The sequence below is a fragment of the Schistocerca gregaria genome, chromosome 3 (genome assembly GCF_023897955.1).
Source record: "Schistocerca gregaria isolate iqSchGreg1 chromosome 3, iqSchGreg1.2, whole genome shotgun sequence".
Classification (NCBI taxonomy): domain Eukaryota; kingdom Metazoa; phylum Arthropoda; class Insecta; order Orthoptera; family Acrididae; genus Schistocerca; species Schistocerca gregaria.
The window spans coordinates 193,263,166-193,283,521 of NC_064922.1; the positions used below are offsets into that span (position 1 = coordinate 193,263,166).

Genomic DNA, 20,356 nt, shown 5'->3' on the forward strand with positions numbered 1-20,356 from the left:
TCATAATTTTCCTAAGAGATTGTCCTCTTTTATGGGAGATAGTGACTTCTTTTCATTTGCCTCTGCTGGTAGTTTTAGGGAGGAATATGTAATGTACAAGTAAGACTTGTTCAGACTGTGTAGCTTTTTACTCATTCTCTTTCACCATGTTGTGCACGTTTACTGGTTTAGAAAATATATATATTTAAGGTTATTATTATGCTTTTGAAAGATTAATAATTTACAGTGTAGTTTCTGCTACAACCATTCAACAATTCACGCACAGTTACTAATTATCTGTTCATTGAGCATCATATTGAGATAACAACAGCCAGCACTTATCTTGCAACTCGACTCCGCTCTGATGAAGAGAGTAGTGGACACATTAACATTTTGTTTGTTGGGAAAAGACTTAAGTCATTTGAACAATGGCTAGCTCATAATGTCTTCACTGTTTATCTAGTGTATTGTTGTAGAAGTACAATTATGTTGCAGTTTATTTTGGTTTTAAATGTAGTCTGAATCTAGATAGCTTATTATTTAGGTCCCAATGTGTGAATTTCTACAACAATGGTATGGATTACTTATATTTTATGAAACATTGAGCTGGTTGGAGCAGCAAATGTTAGTAGAATAGGTCTTGACTATAATCTCAATGTATGTTACTCATGCATAAGTTCAGGAAATTAAAAAGAGTCATTCTTCTGGTTTTTGTCAAGTACGTAAGAAAGAGAGGGAAAAAAGGAAATGCCTTCTGAAAATATTGTAAGCACAGTATGAGACATCTTTCATTATAAGTTTGTGTATGTTCTCATTAAGAGCAGAAGAAATAATGAATTTGTACAGCTTATGAAATGTGGCATATAGCAGAGAGGCAGCTTTTTTTATTTATTTATTTTGTTTACTACAGTGAAAGTTACATTGTGAATGTAGGTTTCATTACCTCAGAATGTTTTTTTGCAGTTTTCACCGTGAAGACATGCTTGCCGCTTTACTGTCTCAGATTGAGGGCTCAGGGTCAGGAGTGAAGCGTGTACCATCATATGTGGCTCCTGACCTAGCTGCTGATATACGGAGACACATGGCCTCCACTCTTAGACAGAGGAAGGGTTCGATACCCTGTTATTATGTGACTGAACTTACAACATTTGCACTGCCAGCAGGTAAGATACTCAATTGTTTTATTACATTACAAAATTGGATATGTCATGTTGGAAATAAAAATGAGGATAGTCAATTAGAGGATGTTTTGCTAAAGGATCATTTCCTGTCTTTATGGTACAGAACATTTGGTAGTGATGGGGAGGGAGTGAGGGCTGTCATTGTTGTGTCAAACATATTTGCAACCATATGGTGAATTTTGCAGTTATGGTGTCCATTAATGTGGGAAAAGACATCTAGGCAATTGTCATACCTGTGTAAAAAATTGTACAGTAATCGCATCACAGTTGGTACAATAATGTAGGAGGAGTGTACATGGCATTGATGTCATCCACAAGGAAGTGATCTGAAGGGTAAATTGTTCTGACAAAGGGATAGAACAGTTTTGTTGGCTGATAAGGTTATTTTGGTTTGTTGTTTAGTACAGATCTTGTGACAAGAAGCAACAGAAGCCTAACAAAGGTTGTGATTTAGTTTTTCTTGGCCTGAATGATACTGGTAGTACCAGTTAGTGGCTGATTTAAAGTAGTGATGGGTTTTTTGGTGTCAGGAGAAGACATAATGTTTCTGGATTAACTGGTGAAGCCCTGAGTTTGTGAAGTCTTTGACAATATATTAGACAACTACAGACGTCGTTACAACTACAGGAATGGGTGGCAGCTGCCGAAGATACTGTTAGTGCCTGCCGTGTGTTGAGTTCAACAGAAATTTTCTATCGATCCATGTGTATGGTGGAGATTAGCATATCTGAAGCTAGCTTGTTGAGTAGAGATAATACAAAGTGAAGAGGGGTTGGGAGTAGATGTTGAACTTAAGGAAATTAGTGTTGTAAGGAATGATGGTTCTGGTGTCAAGAGAACTCTTTGAAGAATATGTCCCTTGACAGCAAGAAACATGTGAATGGGGAATGTTGGTGTGAACTAACACAACATCCGAAGTGACAAGAAAAGAGCCTGAATTTGTGGGCAATAGAAGTATGGGAAGGTGTTGGGACAAGAAGTATGGCAATGTGGTGGAGGAATTTAATAGTATCTAGGCTGTAGGAGAGGAGAAGAGAAATTTGGTTGGCAATGCTAGTCAAAGAAGGCAAAGGATCTTTCTTTCCATCAGGGCAAAGTAACCAGCTGGTAACCAGTGAAGTTTTAGGAGCCCATCGTCTCAAAAAAATCGCCTGTGAGCAACCCAGTTGCAAGAGCTGTCTTATTTGCCCACAACAAACTATTCCAGGTAAATTGTAGGCATTTCTGATGCAATCAAAGGCAGCGTCACATCTGAAAACAACAAAAATATATACTGCACTTGTTACCATCACTGTGTTGCATCGTATGTAGATACAAAAACTAAAACTAACCATATGTCTATCCTAAAGAATCTCTGCCAAAGTCCGTGGCTGACGTCAGTCTCAACCACCTGGTTGTACCACACTGCATCTATCAAGGCCCAAGTATGAGGGTTGATCCAGAAGTTTGGTTCTCTTCATTTTTACAAATAGGCAACATTATTTATTCCCATAGAAATTTAAATTGCTGGAAATAAGAAACTTAGCTTTATTTTTCTACATAATTGCCATCTTTTTCTATACATTTTTGTAGACAGTGCTCCAATTTCTATATTCGTATGTCTTAGAACTCCACCGCAAACCCATTGAGGAAGCGATTCACCTCTTAACTTCGTCGTTGCTCCAGAAATGTTGCCCACCTGAGTGTTCTTTACTCTCTAGGTGTGAGGTCTGGATGTAAGGTATGTGGGGCACGACAGTCCAACCAAAATTTATCAGAAGTTTCTGGGTTTGGCGGGAGACATGAGACTGGGCGTTACCTTGAAGCAGTGTTATACCTTCTGTCAGTCATCCTCTCTGGTGGTTCTGGATAGCTCGCCTTAATTTTAGTAGTGTTTCACAATAATTCTCTGAGCTGATTGTTGTTCCAGGTTCCATGAAATTGATCACCACTATCTGCTTATGATCCCAAAACGTAGTGGCCGTGACTTTGGCAGCAGGAGGAGTTTGTTGGAACTTCTTTGTGACTGGTGACCCTGGGTGACTCCCGTGTTTGGAGTTTGCTTTTGTTTCGGGAGTGAAATTAAACACTCACATTTTGTCTCCTCTAACAGTGGAGGAGTCCAACAATCTTCCTTACCTTCCTGACACTTTTGAAGAAACTGGCGAGCATAGTGAAGGCATTTCTCCTTGTGTTCTGCTGACAGCATATGCGGTACCCATTGAGCGCAACACTTGTGATACGCCAATTCTTCTATCAAAGCTCTTTCAACTGTACTGTAAGAACTCCCAAGAATCCAAGCAACAAGTTCACACTTGATTATCCTCCTGTTTTGAAGCACTTTGCATTGGACCATCTCAATAACTGCCTCCGAAACTGAAGATCTTTCACTCCGTTTTTCATCGCTGACCGCCTTCCAACCGACAATAAACTCCCTTCACCATTTTTGGGCATGTTTAACTAACATACACTTATCGCCGTACACTTATGTCAACTGATCGAAGAATTTCGGTGGGTGGAATCCCTGTGGCATAAAAAACTGAATTACAGAACAATCTTGCTCTGGTTGGGATCAACAATGGTCACCTCCATCAAATCTAGATAGGAAACATAAAGTGGTAAGAGCTGTTGAAACATATCTCTCAGACCATACAGCTCTATCTATAGAAATTAATACAGACCACAAAATAGTTTTGCATAGTGACCTACACACTTACAAAAGGAAGATTAATTATAACTTACTTAGAAAGGAGCTTGCTGAGAGAGAGAGTGTGATAAGGTATATAGATCACAAGGCCTTTTCTATGAAATATTTAACCATAGCCTTAATTAGGCATGTCCAATAGTAAAGAAAGATCTAAAGAAATCAGATCCCACAAAGAAATTTAAAATTCCCCCAGAAATACATAAACTAAAGGAAATATGAAGAACCTTTATGTACTGTTCCGAGAAACAAAATTGCGGGTACTTCCTAACAAAGTACAAAAGCACCAGAAAGACATACAGGGGAATCTCTGAAGAGACTAAAAGCACTTCATTATGCTGAACAAATAAGAAAAACTAGTAACATCAGCGAAACAGTCTGGTATATTGTAAACAAAGAATGTGAACATAGAGAAAAACTAGGCTGCAACAACATTGCATTAGAAGAAAATGGAACACTGTTGAATGAACCAAAGTCTGTATTTGAGGCCTTCATTAAACATTTTAGTAAGGCATGCAGAGAAGAAAAAGATGAATCAGCCCTGAAAATAAACACAGTTAAAATGAGTAATTCATTTTTCCTAAGGAGTGTAACAGAGTTTGAGGTCATGAATATAATCTCAAAACTCAAAGTAAAATCATCTAGTTTCTGGGATGACATATCATCCACACTGCTAAAGGAATGCAAAAATGAGTTAATAAAACCAATAACACAACAGTTCAGTGGGCTAGGGGAACTTTCCAGAGCTTTTAAAAAGCACTGAGATACAACCAGTGTATAAAAAGGGGCTATCACAGACATAAATAACTACCGGCCAATCTCTTTGACTTCCACACTTTGCAAGCTGCTTGGAAGAATAATTCTAGATCAAATGGAATCCTTCTTCTGTAAATACAAACTATTAAACAGAACACAATACGGGTTTCGAAAAGGATGATCTACAATAACAGCGTTAGCAACTTTTTCCCATGAACTACTGAAGAGGCTGGATGAAGGTAACAAAGTTATAGGGACTTTCCTAGATCTGTCTAAAGCATTCGATTCTGTGAATTGTGCAGTACTGTTATCAAAGTTAGAAAATTATGGGATAAGAGAAGTAGATCTAAAATTACTAAGTTCTTATCTCCGTGATAGAAGACAGTGCACAAAACTAAATTATAAGGATGAAAATAAGATCCAAACAGTAAAATCAGCATACAGAACTCTAAATTGTGGAGTTTCTCAAGGAAGTATACTTGGCCCATTCTTGTTTATAGTATATGTTAATGATATAACACAGCCACAAAACTCCAAACTAGTGAACTATGCTCTTGATACATCTTTTATTAGCTGGGGCTGTACAGAGCGGGCAGCATTCCAAAGCAACAAAGAGAACTTTAAAATGATCACAGAATATCTAACAGTGAATAAGCTTACACTGAATAAGGACAAGACTGTAGTAATAAAGTTCTTGCTACATTTTAATAATACTCATACTCAATCACTTTCTACAGTTGAAACATCTGACGAACATAAGTTTTTAGGCCTATTGATTGGAAAGTAAAAAGGTTTCTAGTAACATTTACTTACTGAAAGGTCTTGCAAATATAATAGCTCCCCTTGTCCTTAAACAAGTGTATTATGGGTAATTACACTCACATCTGCAATATGGCACCGAGGTCTGGGGTGGGGCACCCACTGTCTGTGTGGATCGCATTTTCATGCTTCAAAAGAGAGCAGTTAGGATGATTGCTTATATAAGCAAATACCAGTCCTGTGCGGACTATTTCAAAATTATAAATTACTGATTGTGTACTCATTGTATGTATTTAAGACCATAATGTTTGTAAAAGAGAACGGACACCCATAATTACACTACTCGAACCAAAAGTGACTATCATAGGATACGGACTAACAAGAAAGCTACAGACCACAGTCCATATGTAACTGGGAGACTATTTTATAATATGTTGCCAAAAAATGTAAAGCAACTCCAAGGCAATCTTTTCAAGAGCAAGTTGAAAAATTTGGTAATAGAAAGATTTATATATTCATTAAAAGAATTCTGAGCTGCTGTACTGTTAGTTTATTCTTTTACATACTGCAGTATATTAGTGGTGGTATTGCTATAATCGGCTAATTGATGTATATAATCATTTTATGTATGGAGTGATATATAATGTGCTTATAACATTATTGCATGGAATGATATACAATGTGCTACTTGATGTATATATTCATTCTTGGAATGACATGATATTGATATAATTGTACAAAGAATGATGATGTCCAAGACTGTAAAGTTAACATGGACAAATAAATATTATTATTATTATTATTATTATTATTATTATTATTATTATTATTATTTCTTTCTTATCTCAGACGTTATGTCTGGTCAGAAGTAGAAAGTGACGTGGACATTGATCAAGCGTGACTTCCTTTTAACTGTACGGTATATGTTTATTGCATTTAGGAACTTTCGGGTAATTGAACATGTATCAATAATTACGGATTTCTGTAGTTGTATATATACACGTTTGGATGTAGCTGTATTGCATTGATGTACTGGTGGATATTGTGTGGTATGACTCCTGTAGTTGATAGTATAATTGGTATAATGTCAACTTTATCCTGATGCCACATATCCTTGACTTCCTCAGCCAGTTGGATGTATTTTTCAATTTTTTCTCCTGTTTTCTTTTGTATATTTGTTGTATTGGGTATGGATATTTCGATTAGTTTTGTTAATTTCTTTTTATTGGTGAGTATGATGTCAGGTTTGTTATGTGGTGTTGTTTTATCTGTTATAATGGTTCTGTTCCAGTATAATTTGTATTCATCACTCTCCAGTACATTTTGTGGTGCATACTTGTATGTGGGAACGTGTTGTTTTATAAGTTTATGTTGTAAGGCAAGCTGTTGATGTATTATTTTTGCTACATTGTCATGTCTTCTGGGGTAATCTGTATTTGCTAGTATTGTACATCTGCTTGTGATGTGATCTATTGTTTCTATTTGTTGTTTGCAAAGTCTGCATTTATCTGTTGTGGTATTGGGATCTTTAATAATATGCTTGCTGTAATATCTGGTGCTTATTGTTTGATCCTGTATTGCAATCATGAATCCTTCAGTCTCACTGTATATATTGCCTTTTCTTAGCCATGTGTTGGATGTGTCTTGATCGATGTGTGGCTGTGTTAGATGAAATGGGTGCTTGCCACATAGTGTTTTCTTTTTCCAATTTACTTTCTTCATATCTGTTGATGTTATGTGATCTAAAGGGTTGTAGAAGTGGTTATGAAATTGCAGTGGTGTAGCCAATGTATTTATATGAGTGATTGCTTTGTGTATTTTGCTAGTTTCTGCTCGTTCTAGAAAGAATTTTCTTAAATTGTCTACCTGTCCATAATGTAGGAAAGTGCCAGTAGACAGGCACAATAAAATAACACACAAACACACACACAAAATTTCTAGCTTTCGCAACTGGCGGTTGCTTCTTCAGGAAAGAGGGAAGGAGAGGGAAAGACGAAAGGATGTGGGTTTTAAGGGAGAGGGTAAGGAGTCATTCCAATCCCGGGAGCGGAAAGACTTACCCTAGGGGAAAAAAAAGGACAGGTGTACACGTGCGCGCACACACAGACATATCCATCCGCACATACACAGACACAAGCCAAGAAGCAACCGTCGGTTGCAAAAGCTAGAAATTTTGTGTGTGTGTTTGTGTGTTATTTTATTGTGCCTGTCTACTGGCACTTTCCCGCTTGGTAAGTCTTGGAATCTTTGTTTTTAATATATTTTTCCCATGTGGTAGTTTCTTTCTATTTTATGTCCATAATGTAGATTTTTTATGTCGATAAAACCCCTTCCTCCTTCCTTTCTGCTTAATGTGAATCTTTCTGTTGCTGAATGTATGTGCTGTATTCTATATCTGTGGTATTGTGATCGTGTAAGTGTATTGAGTGCTTCTAGGTCTGTGTTACTCCATTTCACTACTCCAAATGAGTAGGTCAATATTGGTATAGTAGAAGTATTTATAGCTTTTGTTTTGTTTCTTGCTGTCAATTCTGTTTTCAGTATTTTTGTTAGTCTTTGTCTATATTTTTCTTTTAGTTCTTCTTTAATATTTGTATTATCTATTCCTAATTTTTGTCTGTATCCTAGATATTTATAGGCATCTGTTTTTTCCATCGCTTCTATGCAGTCGCTGTGGTTATCCAATATGTAATCTTCTTGTTTAGTGTGTTTTCCCTTGACTATGCTATTTTTCTTACATTTGTCTGTTCCAAAAGCCATATTTATATCATTGCTGAATACTTCTGTTATCTTTAGTAATTGGTTGAGTTGTTGATTTGTTGCTGCCAGTAGTTTTAGATCATCCATGTATAGCAAATGTGTGATTTTGTGTGGGTATGTTCCAGTAATATTGTATCCATAATTTGTATTATTTAGCATGTTGGATAGTGGGTTCAGAGCAAGGCAGAACCAGAAAAGACTTAATGAGTCTCCTTGGTATATTCCACACTTAATCTGTATTGGCTGTGATGTGATATTATTTGAATTTGTTTGGATATTAAGTGTGGTTTTCCAATTTTTCATTACTATGTTTAGGAACTGTATCAGTTTATGATCTACTTTGTATTTTTCCAATATTTGTAGTAACAATGAGTGGGGTACACTATCAAAAGCTTTTCAGTAATCAATGTATGCGTAGTGTAGCAACCTTTGTTTAGTTTTAGCTTGATATGTCACCTCTGCATCTATTATCAGTTGCTCTTTACATCCTCGTGCTCCTTTGCAACAGCCGTTTTGTTCTTCATTTATAAATTTGTTCTGTGTTGTATGTGTCATTAATTTCTGTGTAATGACTGAAGTTAATATTTTGTATATTGTTGGTAGGCATGTTAGGGGCGGTATTTAGCTGGGTTTGCTGTGTCTGCTTGATCTTTAGGTTTCATATAAGTTATTCCATGTGTAAGTGTATCAGGGAATGTGTACGGGTCTGCAATGTAACCGTTAAATACACTCCTGGAAATTGAAATAAGAACACCGTGAATTCATTGTCCCAGGAAGGGGAAACTTTATTGACACATTCCTGGGGTCAGATAAATCACATGATCACACTGACAGAACCACAGGCACATAGACACAGGCAACAGAGCATGCACAATGTCGGCACTAGTACAGTTTATATGCACCTTTCGCAGCAATTCAGGCTGCTATTCTCCCATGGAGACGATCGTAGAGATGCTGGATGTAGTCCTGTGGAACAGCTTGCCATGCCATTTCCTCCTGGCGCCTCAGTTGGACCAGCGTTCGTGCTGGACGTGCAGACCGCGTGAGACGACGCTTCATCCAGTCCCAAACATGCTCAATGGGGGACAGATCTGGAGATCTTGCTGGCCAGGGTAGTTGACTTACACCATCTAGAGCACGTTGGGTAGCACGGGATAGATGCGGACGTGCATTGTCCTGTTGGAACAGCAAGTTCCCTTGCCGGTCTAGGAAAGGTAGAACGATGGGTTCGATGACGGTTTGGATGTACCGTGCACTATTCAGTGTCCCCTCGACGATCACCAGAGGTGTACGGCCAGTGTAGGAGATCGCTCCCCACACCATGATGCCGGGTGTTGGCCCTGTGTGCCTCGGTCGTATGCAGTCCTGATTGTGGCGCTCACCTGCACGACGCCAAACACGCATACGACCATCATTGGCACCAAGGCAGAAGCGACTGTCATCGCTGAAGACGACACGTCACCATTCGTCCCTCCATTCACGCCTGTTGCGACACCACTGGAGGCGGGCTGCATGATGTTGGGGCGTGAGCGGAAGACGGCCTAACAGTGTGCGGGACCGTAGCCCAGCTTCATGGTGACGGTTGCGAATGGTCCTCGCCGATACCCCAGGAGCAACAGTGTCCCTAATTTGCTGGGAAGTGGCGGTGCGGTCCCCTACAGCACTGCGTAGGATCCTACGGTCTTGGCGTGCATCCGTGTATCGCTGCGGTCCGGTCCCAGGTCTACGGGCATGTGCACCTTCCGCCGACCACTGGTGACAACATCGATGTACTGTGGAGACCTCACGCCCCATGTGTTGAGCAATTCGGCGGTACGTCCACCCGACCTCCCGCATGCCCACTATATGCTCCTGCTCAAAGTCCGTCAACTGCACATACGGTTCACGTCCACGCTGTCGCGGCATGCTACCAGTGTTAAAGACTGCGATGGAGCTCCGTATGCCACGGCAAACTGGCTGACACTGACGGCGGTGGTGCACAAATGCTGCGCAGCTAGCGCCATTCGACGGCCAACACCGCGGTTCCTGGTGTGTCCGCTGTGCCGTGCGTGTGATCATTGCTTGTACAGCCCTCTCGCAGTGTCCGGAGCAAGTATGGTGGGTCTGACACACCGGTGTCAATGTGTTCTTTTTTTCATTTCCGGGAGTGTAATATAGTTAGATGTGAATGTGTTGAGGTGTACTTCTTTAGCCAGAAATTTGTTATTTTATCTTTTCCAGGGGCTTTCCAATTGTGAGTAGAATTAATTGCTTTGGTGGCTTCATGTTGCAAAATTATCACTTCAGGCATTTGTAGTATCATCTTGTATATGTCTGTTCCTGCTTCTATCCACCGTGCATGCCTGTTATGTTGTACCGGGTTTGACCATATGTTGCTCCAGAAGTGTTCCATGTCTGTTATGTTTGGTGGATTGTCTATTTTAATGTGTGTGTTATCTATTGTCTGGTAAAATTTCTTTTGGTTTGTGTTGAATGTTTGGTTTTGTTTCCTCCTATTTTCACTTTTTTTGTATCTACTAAGTCATTCGGCCAATGCTTGTAATTTCTGCTTCTTTTCATCTAATTGCTCTATCGCTTCTTGTTGTGAGAATTTACCTAACCTATTTCATTTTTTTCTGAAATTTGATGTCTTATAAATTGTGTTAGCTGTCCAATGACTTTTCTCAGTTTTTCTATTCTGATCTGTATCCTGTGTTGCCATGCTGGTTTTGTGGGTTTCTTCTGTGTGTTGATTTGTTCTGATCTCTGCCTGGTGTGTATATTTAGTGTAGTGAATGCTCCTATATAAACCAGTAGTTGTAACTCTTCCATAGTTGTGTTTTCATTTATTTTGTTGTGTATGATTGTGTTGATAGTTTTTATTGTTGTCTCGACTTGTGGGTTATTTGACGGTCTATGCAAGAATGGTCTAATGTCTGTATTTGTGTCTTTGTGTTCTGTATATGTCAGCTGAAATTTTTCTTCTATATCTTACATGTGTGTCACTTCGTGTTCTATCTGTACTTGTTCTTGTGGCAGTCTTAAGATTTCGTTTTCCTCTGATTGTTTAATTGATGTGTGTTGTTCTTTGTTTGTTTGCTCTGGGATGTTTGAGTCCATTACTATATTTTCTTCTTCTGATTGCACATTATTTTTTTCCAGTATTTGTTGTACTTGTTGTTTGATGTTTTCTAATTCTGACTGGGGTATCCTGTTATTTTTGATTATTACACGGATCTGATCAGCTAGTCATTGTTCTGATAAAAATTTTAATTCTGGGTATCTGGTAATAAATGTTGTGTATACTTATGTTCTGTATCCAGTTGTGTTGGTTCCTAGGTTAGTTGCTTGGTAAAAACAGGACATGAGGTGTCGATTAACTTCATCTGACCATCTCATCCTCTGTCTTTGTTTTCCTTCTAGGGTGGTTGCAGGAAGCATATCCTGCAAAACACCTCTATTTGGATTTAAATCATTTTCCAGCTGGCTAGTAGTGTTGTTACTATTGTGGGCGGGCATAGGGTTAAAGCGTCGTCCCCGACCATGACGGCGCTTGTCCGAGGCTTCTTTAGTTGTGTCCTGAACCAACTAATCACGCTAAAAGGAGGGTTAGCCCTATTAGTGGTTTGTTCTTTTCGTCGCCTTTTACGACTGGCAGGACGTACCGGAGGCCTATTCTTTTCCCGGGCCTCCACGGGATTATTATTATTATTATTATTATTATTATTATTATTATTATTATTATTATTATCATTATCATTATTATCATTATCATCATCATCATCGCAGACGGCTGCTGAGCCAATTCTGAGCGGAGCAGCAAATCACAGTCAGGCAAAATTGAGAATTAGGAAACAGCTGTGCGCAGCTGTGTTGATGGATTTCACTTAGCACCTTTCTGTATGGCTGGAGCTCTTTGGGAACCTTACTCTGGATCAACCCTTGTACTTCAATACCGGGGTAACCATGCATCATGGACACCCCACTCCCCTCTGGTGAGGATTAGGCAATGGGAAGACTGCCAGCCCCCAACAGTCAGTCTTTCCTTCTGATCTTGTCTGGTAAGTTTGCCTGAACCAGTGTTATGGGAGACCTTTCAAAACTTATCTCCATTTCCTAAACCACACCAGTCCTCACCTGCTCTTCCTTCACCTTCGACCCTTCTACCAGAAGAAGGAGACACTGGCCATGAAAGCTTTTAAATTTCAGTACCTTTATATGTGTGTTCTGCTATCTGCTGTCACTTTGTGAGTAGATTATCTATCCAATTGCATTATATTTTCAAAAAACTTGTCTGTTTTGATTAAAGTCATAATTGTGCCTCTCTCTTCATTGCGCTAACAAATTCCTTCTCTCACTCTCTCTCTCTCTCTCTCTCCCTCCCTCCCCCCCCCCCCCCCCCCCCTCCCCCCTTTCCCTTTCCCTTTCCTGATATATTCTACAATACATCTCTCCAGTTGCTTAGCAGTCCTTTGGTTTTGATTAATGTTCACATTAGAAATCCATGACTCAGGCCATAATTGGCATTGCATTGCATTGCATTGCATTGGAAGTTTACTTTTGAATTCGAATTCACTTTGCTAAATGTTTTTTAGGCCTCTCTTACTCTTCTGTTTTGCTCTCCATCCAATAATTGTCTTAACTGCCCTAAATGCAAAAGCTAATTGGCTAGTTTTGTCACTTAATTGATGATTTTAATACGTTTTTTGTACATTGGTTGTGAATTATTTTAATGTAATTGTAATGGAAATTTCAGATTTGCTCTGTTTAGTTCTTTCATGCTTGTTTGAGTTTATCTGCACCAGCAGTCATTATTAATATGTTATTAGCAAAATTGAAGTGGTTGAGCTACATTCTGTTTTAAAATATGTTGTTTTGGTATTTTCCCAGTTTATCTAGTGTATCTGAAAATTTCATAGACTGGGCGAGAGTAAATTTACTTATCTTGAAAATCTGACTTCTTCACCATACTGATAAAGTATTAAAAAAAGTTGTAACGATGCCATGAATAGATGTCAGTGTATTTAAATAAGTTGAATTTAAGCATTTCTTCTCAAAGGCTACTGGTGTAGAGTACATCAAACTGGTATACTTGTTCATAATTAAATGTGCTATATTTGTTGCTACAGAAGTTGAAGATCTGCCACAGCCTGTGCAAGAACAACTGTTTGAAGAACTTCTTGACAGGGATGCTCAGCAGCAGCTGGAGTCTGAACCTGCAGCAATCAACTGGTCACTAGAAGTTACAGATCGCCTAGGCTCCCGCTTATATGCTCTTTGGAACCGTTCTGCAGGAGACTGCCTACTTGATTCAGCAATGCAAGCCACATGGGGTGTTTTTGATCGTGACAACACATTGCGAAGGGCTTTGGCAGACAGCTTACATCAGGCTGGTCATATGTAAGTTGCAAGAGCTTTATAACAGTGCAAAATTGTGGATGGAATACAACAGTATAGAAATGATAGATGCTGCTCACCACATAGAGGAGGTGTTGAGTGGCAGACAGGAAACTGAACACAACTTTCCAAATGCCCAAGTGACTCCAAATGTATGGTCACCATGACCAACAGTATCCTCTCCTTTGAAGATATCGCCTACAAACAGATCCATGGTACAGAAATAGGCACCTGCATGGCACAATCCTATGCCAACCTATTCATGTGCCATCTAGAGGAATTCTTCCAAACCAGCCAGAATCCCAGAACCATCACCTGGTCCATATTAATTGTGGTGTCTTAATAATTGAGTCTGTGGGTGAAGACAACCAATCCACATTCCTCCAGAACCTTAACACCTTGTCCCCATTCGCTTCCTCTGGTCCTTCTCAGCTCAACAAGCCACTTTCATTAATTCTGACCTCCTCCTCAAGGATGGCTGCATCAGTACGTGTGTCAACATGAAACCTACCAACCACCAACAATGCCTCCACTTAGACAGCTGCCACCCATGATAATTGCATCTGTAGTAATGAGGAAACCCTCTCCAAATATACCAAGGGTCTTCTGTGATCTTCACAGACCTAATTTACCCTCCCTCATCTTCTCCAGAAACAGTGGCTTGTCTCACCAATTACCTACCATCCGCACATACCTGCTGCCTAGCCACAAAGGAACATCACCTCTCATAACTCAGTATAGCCTGAATAACATTTGCAATGGTTTCTACTACCTATTATTGTGCCTAAATGAGAAATAACCTTCCTGTTATCATTCCCATCTCCCACAGTGGTATTCCACTGCCCATTCAAGCTATGGAGTTCCTTGTCCATCACCATTTCACTCTTGCTCCCAACCCCTTTCCTCATGGGTCTTATCAGTGCAAATGAATCTGGATGCGAGACCTGTTCTGTACATCCTCCCACTACCCACCTACACCAGTCCTGCCACAGACATCTCCTTCTACATCAAATGCAATGCCCCCTTTGGAAGCAGCCATGTGTTCTGCCGCCTTAGCTGCAACCACTGTGCCACATTTTACATGCCCATCACCATAAGCAAGCTATTGGTCGACCAATGAATGGCCACCACCAAACTGTGGGCCATCCACATACTAAGCATACCATCCAGCATCATGTGCTTGACTTTGACTTCATCATAACCTACGCCATATGGATTCTTACCACCAGTGCCAGCTTTTCTGAATTGCACACGGTGGGGAACTCTGTTGCAACATATTCTGTGTGTGTGTGTGTGTGTGTGTGAGAGAGAGAGAGAGAGAGAGAGAGAGAGAGAGAGAGAGAGAGAGAGAGAGAGAGAGAGAGAGAGGGGGGGGGGGGGGGGGGAAAGGAAGGAAGGACTGTAACTAGTAATATCCAGCACTATTTTCTCAATGTGCATGTCGCCGCTTAATGCCTCCTGTATGTAATGAGTAGACTCCGTCCTTTTCATTATTACTAAAGATGGCTGTAAGTTTCATTTTTTGTGCAGTTGTTGAGTTGGTAACTGATTTTCTGTTCATACTGTTTATCGTCATTGTTGCACTTGCATATAAAGCTACGTTTACACAGAGTTTGGACATGTTTTGTAACAGTGTTTGCAATACTGTTTGCAGATATGGCTCTGACTTATCAATGTTTGTTGCAAACACGAAAACAGCTATCCATGGCTGTGTCAGTACAGATCAAAGAAACATTGTTTCTAGCCGCTACCATGTGTGTTTATGCTATGTCTTACTTTGTGGAGGAGAATGTAGTAATTAGATCTTGACTTGACAACAGATATTTGATCTAATCACACACTATGAAGCATACAATATAACACGCGATCTAGTGTATTGCTGCTGTGCTTAACACCAGTAGCAGTGATGTAGAAAAGATATGAAGATCTCTGCTTACACAGTACAGGCAAATTGCATCAGATATTCTTTGAGGTGGTGCTGAATTTGTATAAGAGGGGAGGGATCAACAGTTATCATGGATATGGCAAGGGGATCGACAACTGGTGATTCTTCTGTCACATTTGGTAGTGCAGTGTGTGACATTGCTGTAGAAGTGGGGATAGGTGTTGCCAGTGAAGATGATTTGATTTTGTATATTAATGTAATGTTACTATTTCAATATACAAAAACATGTACTTCATTGTTACGTACATAATTGAATTGTTTTCCCATAATCCTTCAATCAGTACTCCAGAAACTGCAGGAATTGTATAAGATACAGCTGGCTTTGAAATGTAGGATAAATGTGCAAGACTTTGAAACGAATCTCTTATCAAAATCCAGAGGCTAGCAGCAAGTTTCTGCTTCACACCAATTGCTTTTCTGAAATTTGTGTGTTACATTGAAGCAGATATTTCTATCCAATTCATTTGAATTTTAAAATAAGTCGATAGCATTCTCGTGAAGTCATGAAAAGCAGCAGCTTCTACCATGTTAAGTTTGCACAGCACATCATTCCTGCTATTTCCACTAAAGTATGTTTTCATCCAGAAGGACGAATAGCCCTTTGTCTTCATCTGCTTATATTGTTAAATATTAATTATGCGCAGGGTGTATATGACCCGGGACAACCAGGAGATCCGAGAAATACCCAGGAATTTTTTTCATTCAGGAGAAAACCGGGAAAAACACAGGAATTTTTTTGAATTCCGTGAATTTTTCGTTGTTTTAGTTTTCAGTTAAATTTTTGTAATTTTGACTGGGTAAAACTGATACTGTAACAATGGATATTACTGTATCCCGCTACTGCAGAATTATACTGTAGCATTAAAACATGAATGAGAGGGGAAAAAAAATAAATAAATAAAACTTAAATTGCAAAAGAAATGCGCCATATATAAGAACACAGTGCTCGTACAAGCGTCTGTGAACAGCAAAATGTGTCAAAGGCTTTTGGAAGACTGTGAAATGCTTCATAACAACAAATTGCCTCCGATGAGTGTGACATCATAACTGTTTACATTAGACTCAATTAATCAGTAACAAGTGGGCTCATGCACACGCACAGTTGAGTCGCTTATGAGTAGTACCTTCTCCCACTTCTGGCTACAGAAATGTGGCTGTTGCCTGTGTAAGCAGCAACAAGCCACATGGTACCCAGAAAAATTTTACTGGCGTGCCCAAGCCACCAGATTCATGCGTGCACAGCAGGCCCGGATCTAGTGGGGGTTGAGGGCAAACCGGGGTATCTGAACCGGGTGGCAATTTCGAGGGAAGGGGCAAATTCATATTCTTGAGGAAAGAAACCTTGTTTCACAAAGCACCTAGCATCCAGCCCACATTGGTCTATCAATTGTTCATATGATTTTGAAACTCTCCCCTTCTGGTTTTTGACCACATTCTAAGTTGATTTCTGAATGAATTATAAGTTGATTTTTGAATGCGTGCATAGTGTACGTGGTGTCTCTGCCAGGGGAATCCTCGTCACACCTATAAATAAACTTTCCTGCAGACAAAACAGGACGGAGCTGTAAGAGCTGAGCAGAATAAAGCCGAACCAGTGAATGCCAATTGCTGCTTGTTTATGTGGTTGATGATTTTCAGATGTTCCGCGTCATTAAAATTATAGCGAACTCCATTGATTCAGATTACCAGAGTGTAAATAAACGACTAACAGGAATAACAGGTAAGAAAGATTATGTATTATCTTCTAGGTGTATCCAAGAAAGTGAAATTTAGGCAGATAATTTTTGGTCAGATCGCTACACTAGACAGGGCCAGTTGTGTAGTCCCCGGCTAGCAGCCGCCTAAGTTCCGTTTTGGGAGTAGCGCAGAAAACGCATTGTGCGAACACATAACAACACCTAACTGGAGAATAATCGCTGGATAACTAAACAGATGATTGTAACAGGATTAGTAAAGTTAACCAGAGAATGAGTTTTGACAGTCGTAAGAATGGTTACAGAATTAGTGATGAACAGACTGTTTGCTAGAATGAGGAAGGAGAAGAAATGGGGACATCACACAAATTATGGAAGAATATGACAATTCCAAAATTTCGTTCTACTTTTGGTCTCTTGCATGAGAAACTGGAGCATATAAATGAAATGTGAAACTATTTCCTAACGTAAAGCTATTTGCTTGTAGTAGGCCAAATAGGTATTCGTATTGGTACTTCGTGAATTATATTCTGTCGAGGGGGGGGGGGGGGAGGAGGAATAGTCTCCATGTGACCAGTGTTTACATTTAGTGATTTTTGTGTTTCCTCTTCGTTTACTGCTCTCACATCAAATGAATACAAGACTGATTTCTGTGGCCAGGAGCTATCAAGTGAATTAAAATACATTCTTATAATTATGGAAGGCTAAAATATATTACTAGTTTCAGATTTGATTTTATTTCCACCTTTCTGACAGTCAAGCATTAATTGCCTTGCAGAACAGTAAAGTTATTTTTGTCGGTTTGCTAAAGAAATTTGGCTTTTATTAAGATTTCCTGGAGAGGCAGTCAATTTATTTGAAACAAAGTGTTTAATTCCACACTATTGGCTAGTTTCAGCTGTTTGCTGCGTTTTAAGTGCACTCTTCCTTTTGTAGCACATATGGCATTATGCCACTATAAAGAACCAAACAAGAGATAATACAGTACTGGTACTCCAAGAAAATTTACGTCCCAAAAACCACATTGAAAGCTTCGTATCAGGTCAAGGCCTACGTCATTGGGAATCTGGACATACAAATGTGCACTTTAAGGCGAACTATGCATTTTAGTATGGTTCACAAAATTTCGATCTTTTCATATTTTACAAATACGAACATGCGGGCTTCCTACGTCACCGTAGCTGCGCAAGCACGGTGACGCCTCTTATCTGACGCTATCTGGCGAACTGCTGAAATGAATCTATTTCTAACAGGTCCCGGGAAAATATTGCGAGCTGTTGTCCGAAAATCATTATTTTCAAAGTTAATTTCTTTTTACGTAAGATGAACTATGTGCAAGAGTGTACGATGAATTTCTTAAATCACAAGAGTATTTGCTCTCTATTAAAAATCAACTTTTTGATGACGAGCCATTTAGAAGAACTTCGAGCCCAGAAGATCAGAGATTTATGTCGGTATCAAAAATTTTACTGGCATATTTGTGTGATGTATCTTAAAGTATAACCTGTGCTAGACAGATCAACATTATATGTGAAAGCTTACCTTGTCTTGTAACTTATTAACCTTAGAGACAAATATTATATGCGAAAGCTTTGCTTTTCTTGTAAAAACACTATGTATATTAATTTAAACCATTAACTTTTCCTGTTTGCGGAATTCGAATTTATACATGTTGGTGCACATAAAAGATCTTTCCACAATGTGTTTTTTCCCCTGAGTTTCGTTTTCTAAAGTACTGGGAAATTCTACACTGCTGTAAAAAAAACCATATCCCCTCATAGGATAAGTTTTACAGTTCCGAGGGAAAGTATACAGTCACTTAACATGGCAAAAGTTTATTTTCACCTGGGAGAAATAGTATTTTTAACACGGAGATCCGGGAAAAATCGGGGAATTTATTTTCCTTGTCTGCATACACACCCTGAATGCAGCATCGCATACCATCAGTATTCATCCCCATTGTTGGACATTGTGCAGTATATTATGTGAATGCACAGAATGAAATTTTGGCTGCCAGATCCACACAGTGCAAATACACATACACAAATACTTGTCACTAGTGTGAATGAGGATGTGAACAGTGAACACATTCACAAATATATTGTGAACAAACACTTGTTTTTAAACTCAGTGTAAGCACAGCTTAAGGTTACAGTCCAAGCAAATACTTTCAGAGAACACTTTCTGACACTTAATTTCATACAGTCAAACCTCGATCTATCAAATCTCTTGGGAAGATAAAATTCATTTGATATATCGAGGGTTCAGTATAGCGAGGTTTCCGAAGAAAGGAAAAGAAACTAGTTTAGAACCTAATTTTTTTTTTATTACTGTACTGTGATTTTTTTCACATTTGTGAGTCATATAGGTGAATGTTTAGTTTTGGTAATATAAAAAGGAAATTATGATAGTTATGCGTATTGTTTTATTTCTTCTGAAATAGAGTATGGATTATAAGTTTAAAATAAAATACTGTCATTTGCAAAAGAATGAAATTCAGTAGAAGAATATGCACTATGTACATAAAAATTTCCAGAGATCATTGGCTTTAAAAGTAATTCATAATTATTGCTTGGTTTAAATTTTTGATCACCTATGAAACAGTTTCAGTGTCTGTGATTATGATGGCTGAGAGAACACATTATCCTCTATCTCCTCACACCTCTCCATACACACTGTGATTATGTCGAGAGCCGCTTTGGTCTTCCTGGCTATTACTGGCAGTGCTTCTTCGATCTCCCCCTCCCCCTCTTCCCTTTCCTCTGCATCAGTTTTGCTGCCTTCTTATTTGTTCACTGTCTTCACAGAGTCAACAATTTCAGCTTCTGCTTGTGATCCTGCCACTGTGATATCATTGTCCACATCCTAAAATCTTGAAGGTGAATATGAGCAGTGTTCATGTGAGTCACCACTTTTCATCCATTCATACTTGAGGATTCTGATGGGGTGTCTCCTGTAAGAACTGTGTAAAATAAAAACTTTGTTAAAAATTCCCTTAAACCAGTGTCAGAATCAAAATAAGATTTTACATGCTTAAGTATTAAACCCACTAGCCACTCATTTTCATCTGTCCCCGAAAATCATCATGTTTGGAAACAACTGATGATCGTTTGGGCCTTCATGTTTGTCTGCATTTTATTCAACATTCTCACATCTAAAAAAAGGCTGCCATCATCAGGATTGCGGGCTGTCGTTTGGACCACTTCATACCTGTAGTTTTCTT

At 39.1% G+C, this 20,356-nt stretch overlaps 1 protein-coding gene across 2 annotated transcripts in view; it reads left to right on the top strand.

Moving 5' to 3' along the window:
* Positions 1-20,356, top strand: part of LOC126356291 (ubiquitin thioesterase trabid) — a 105,779-nt gene that overhangs the window by 31,489 nt on the left and 53,934 nt on the right. For both annotated transcript variants that reach the window (XM_050007185.1, XM_050007184.1), the window contains exons 4-5: positions 943-1,142; positions 13,227-13,497. In XM_050007185.1, coding sequence (XP_049863142.1) covers positions 943-1,142; positions 13,227-13,497 — 471 coding nt within the window. The remainder of the gene's footprint in view (positions 1-942; positions 1,143-13,226; positions 13,498-20,356) is intronic.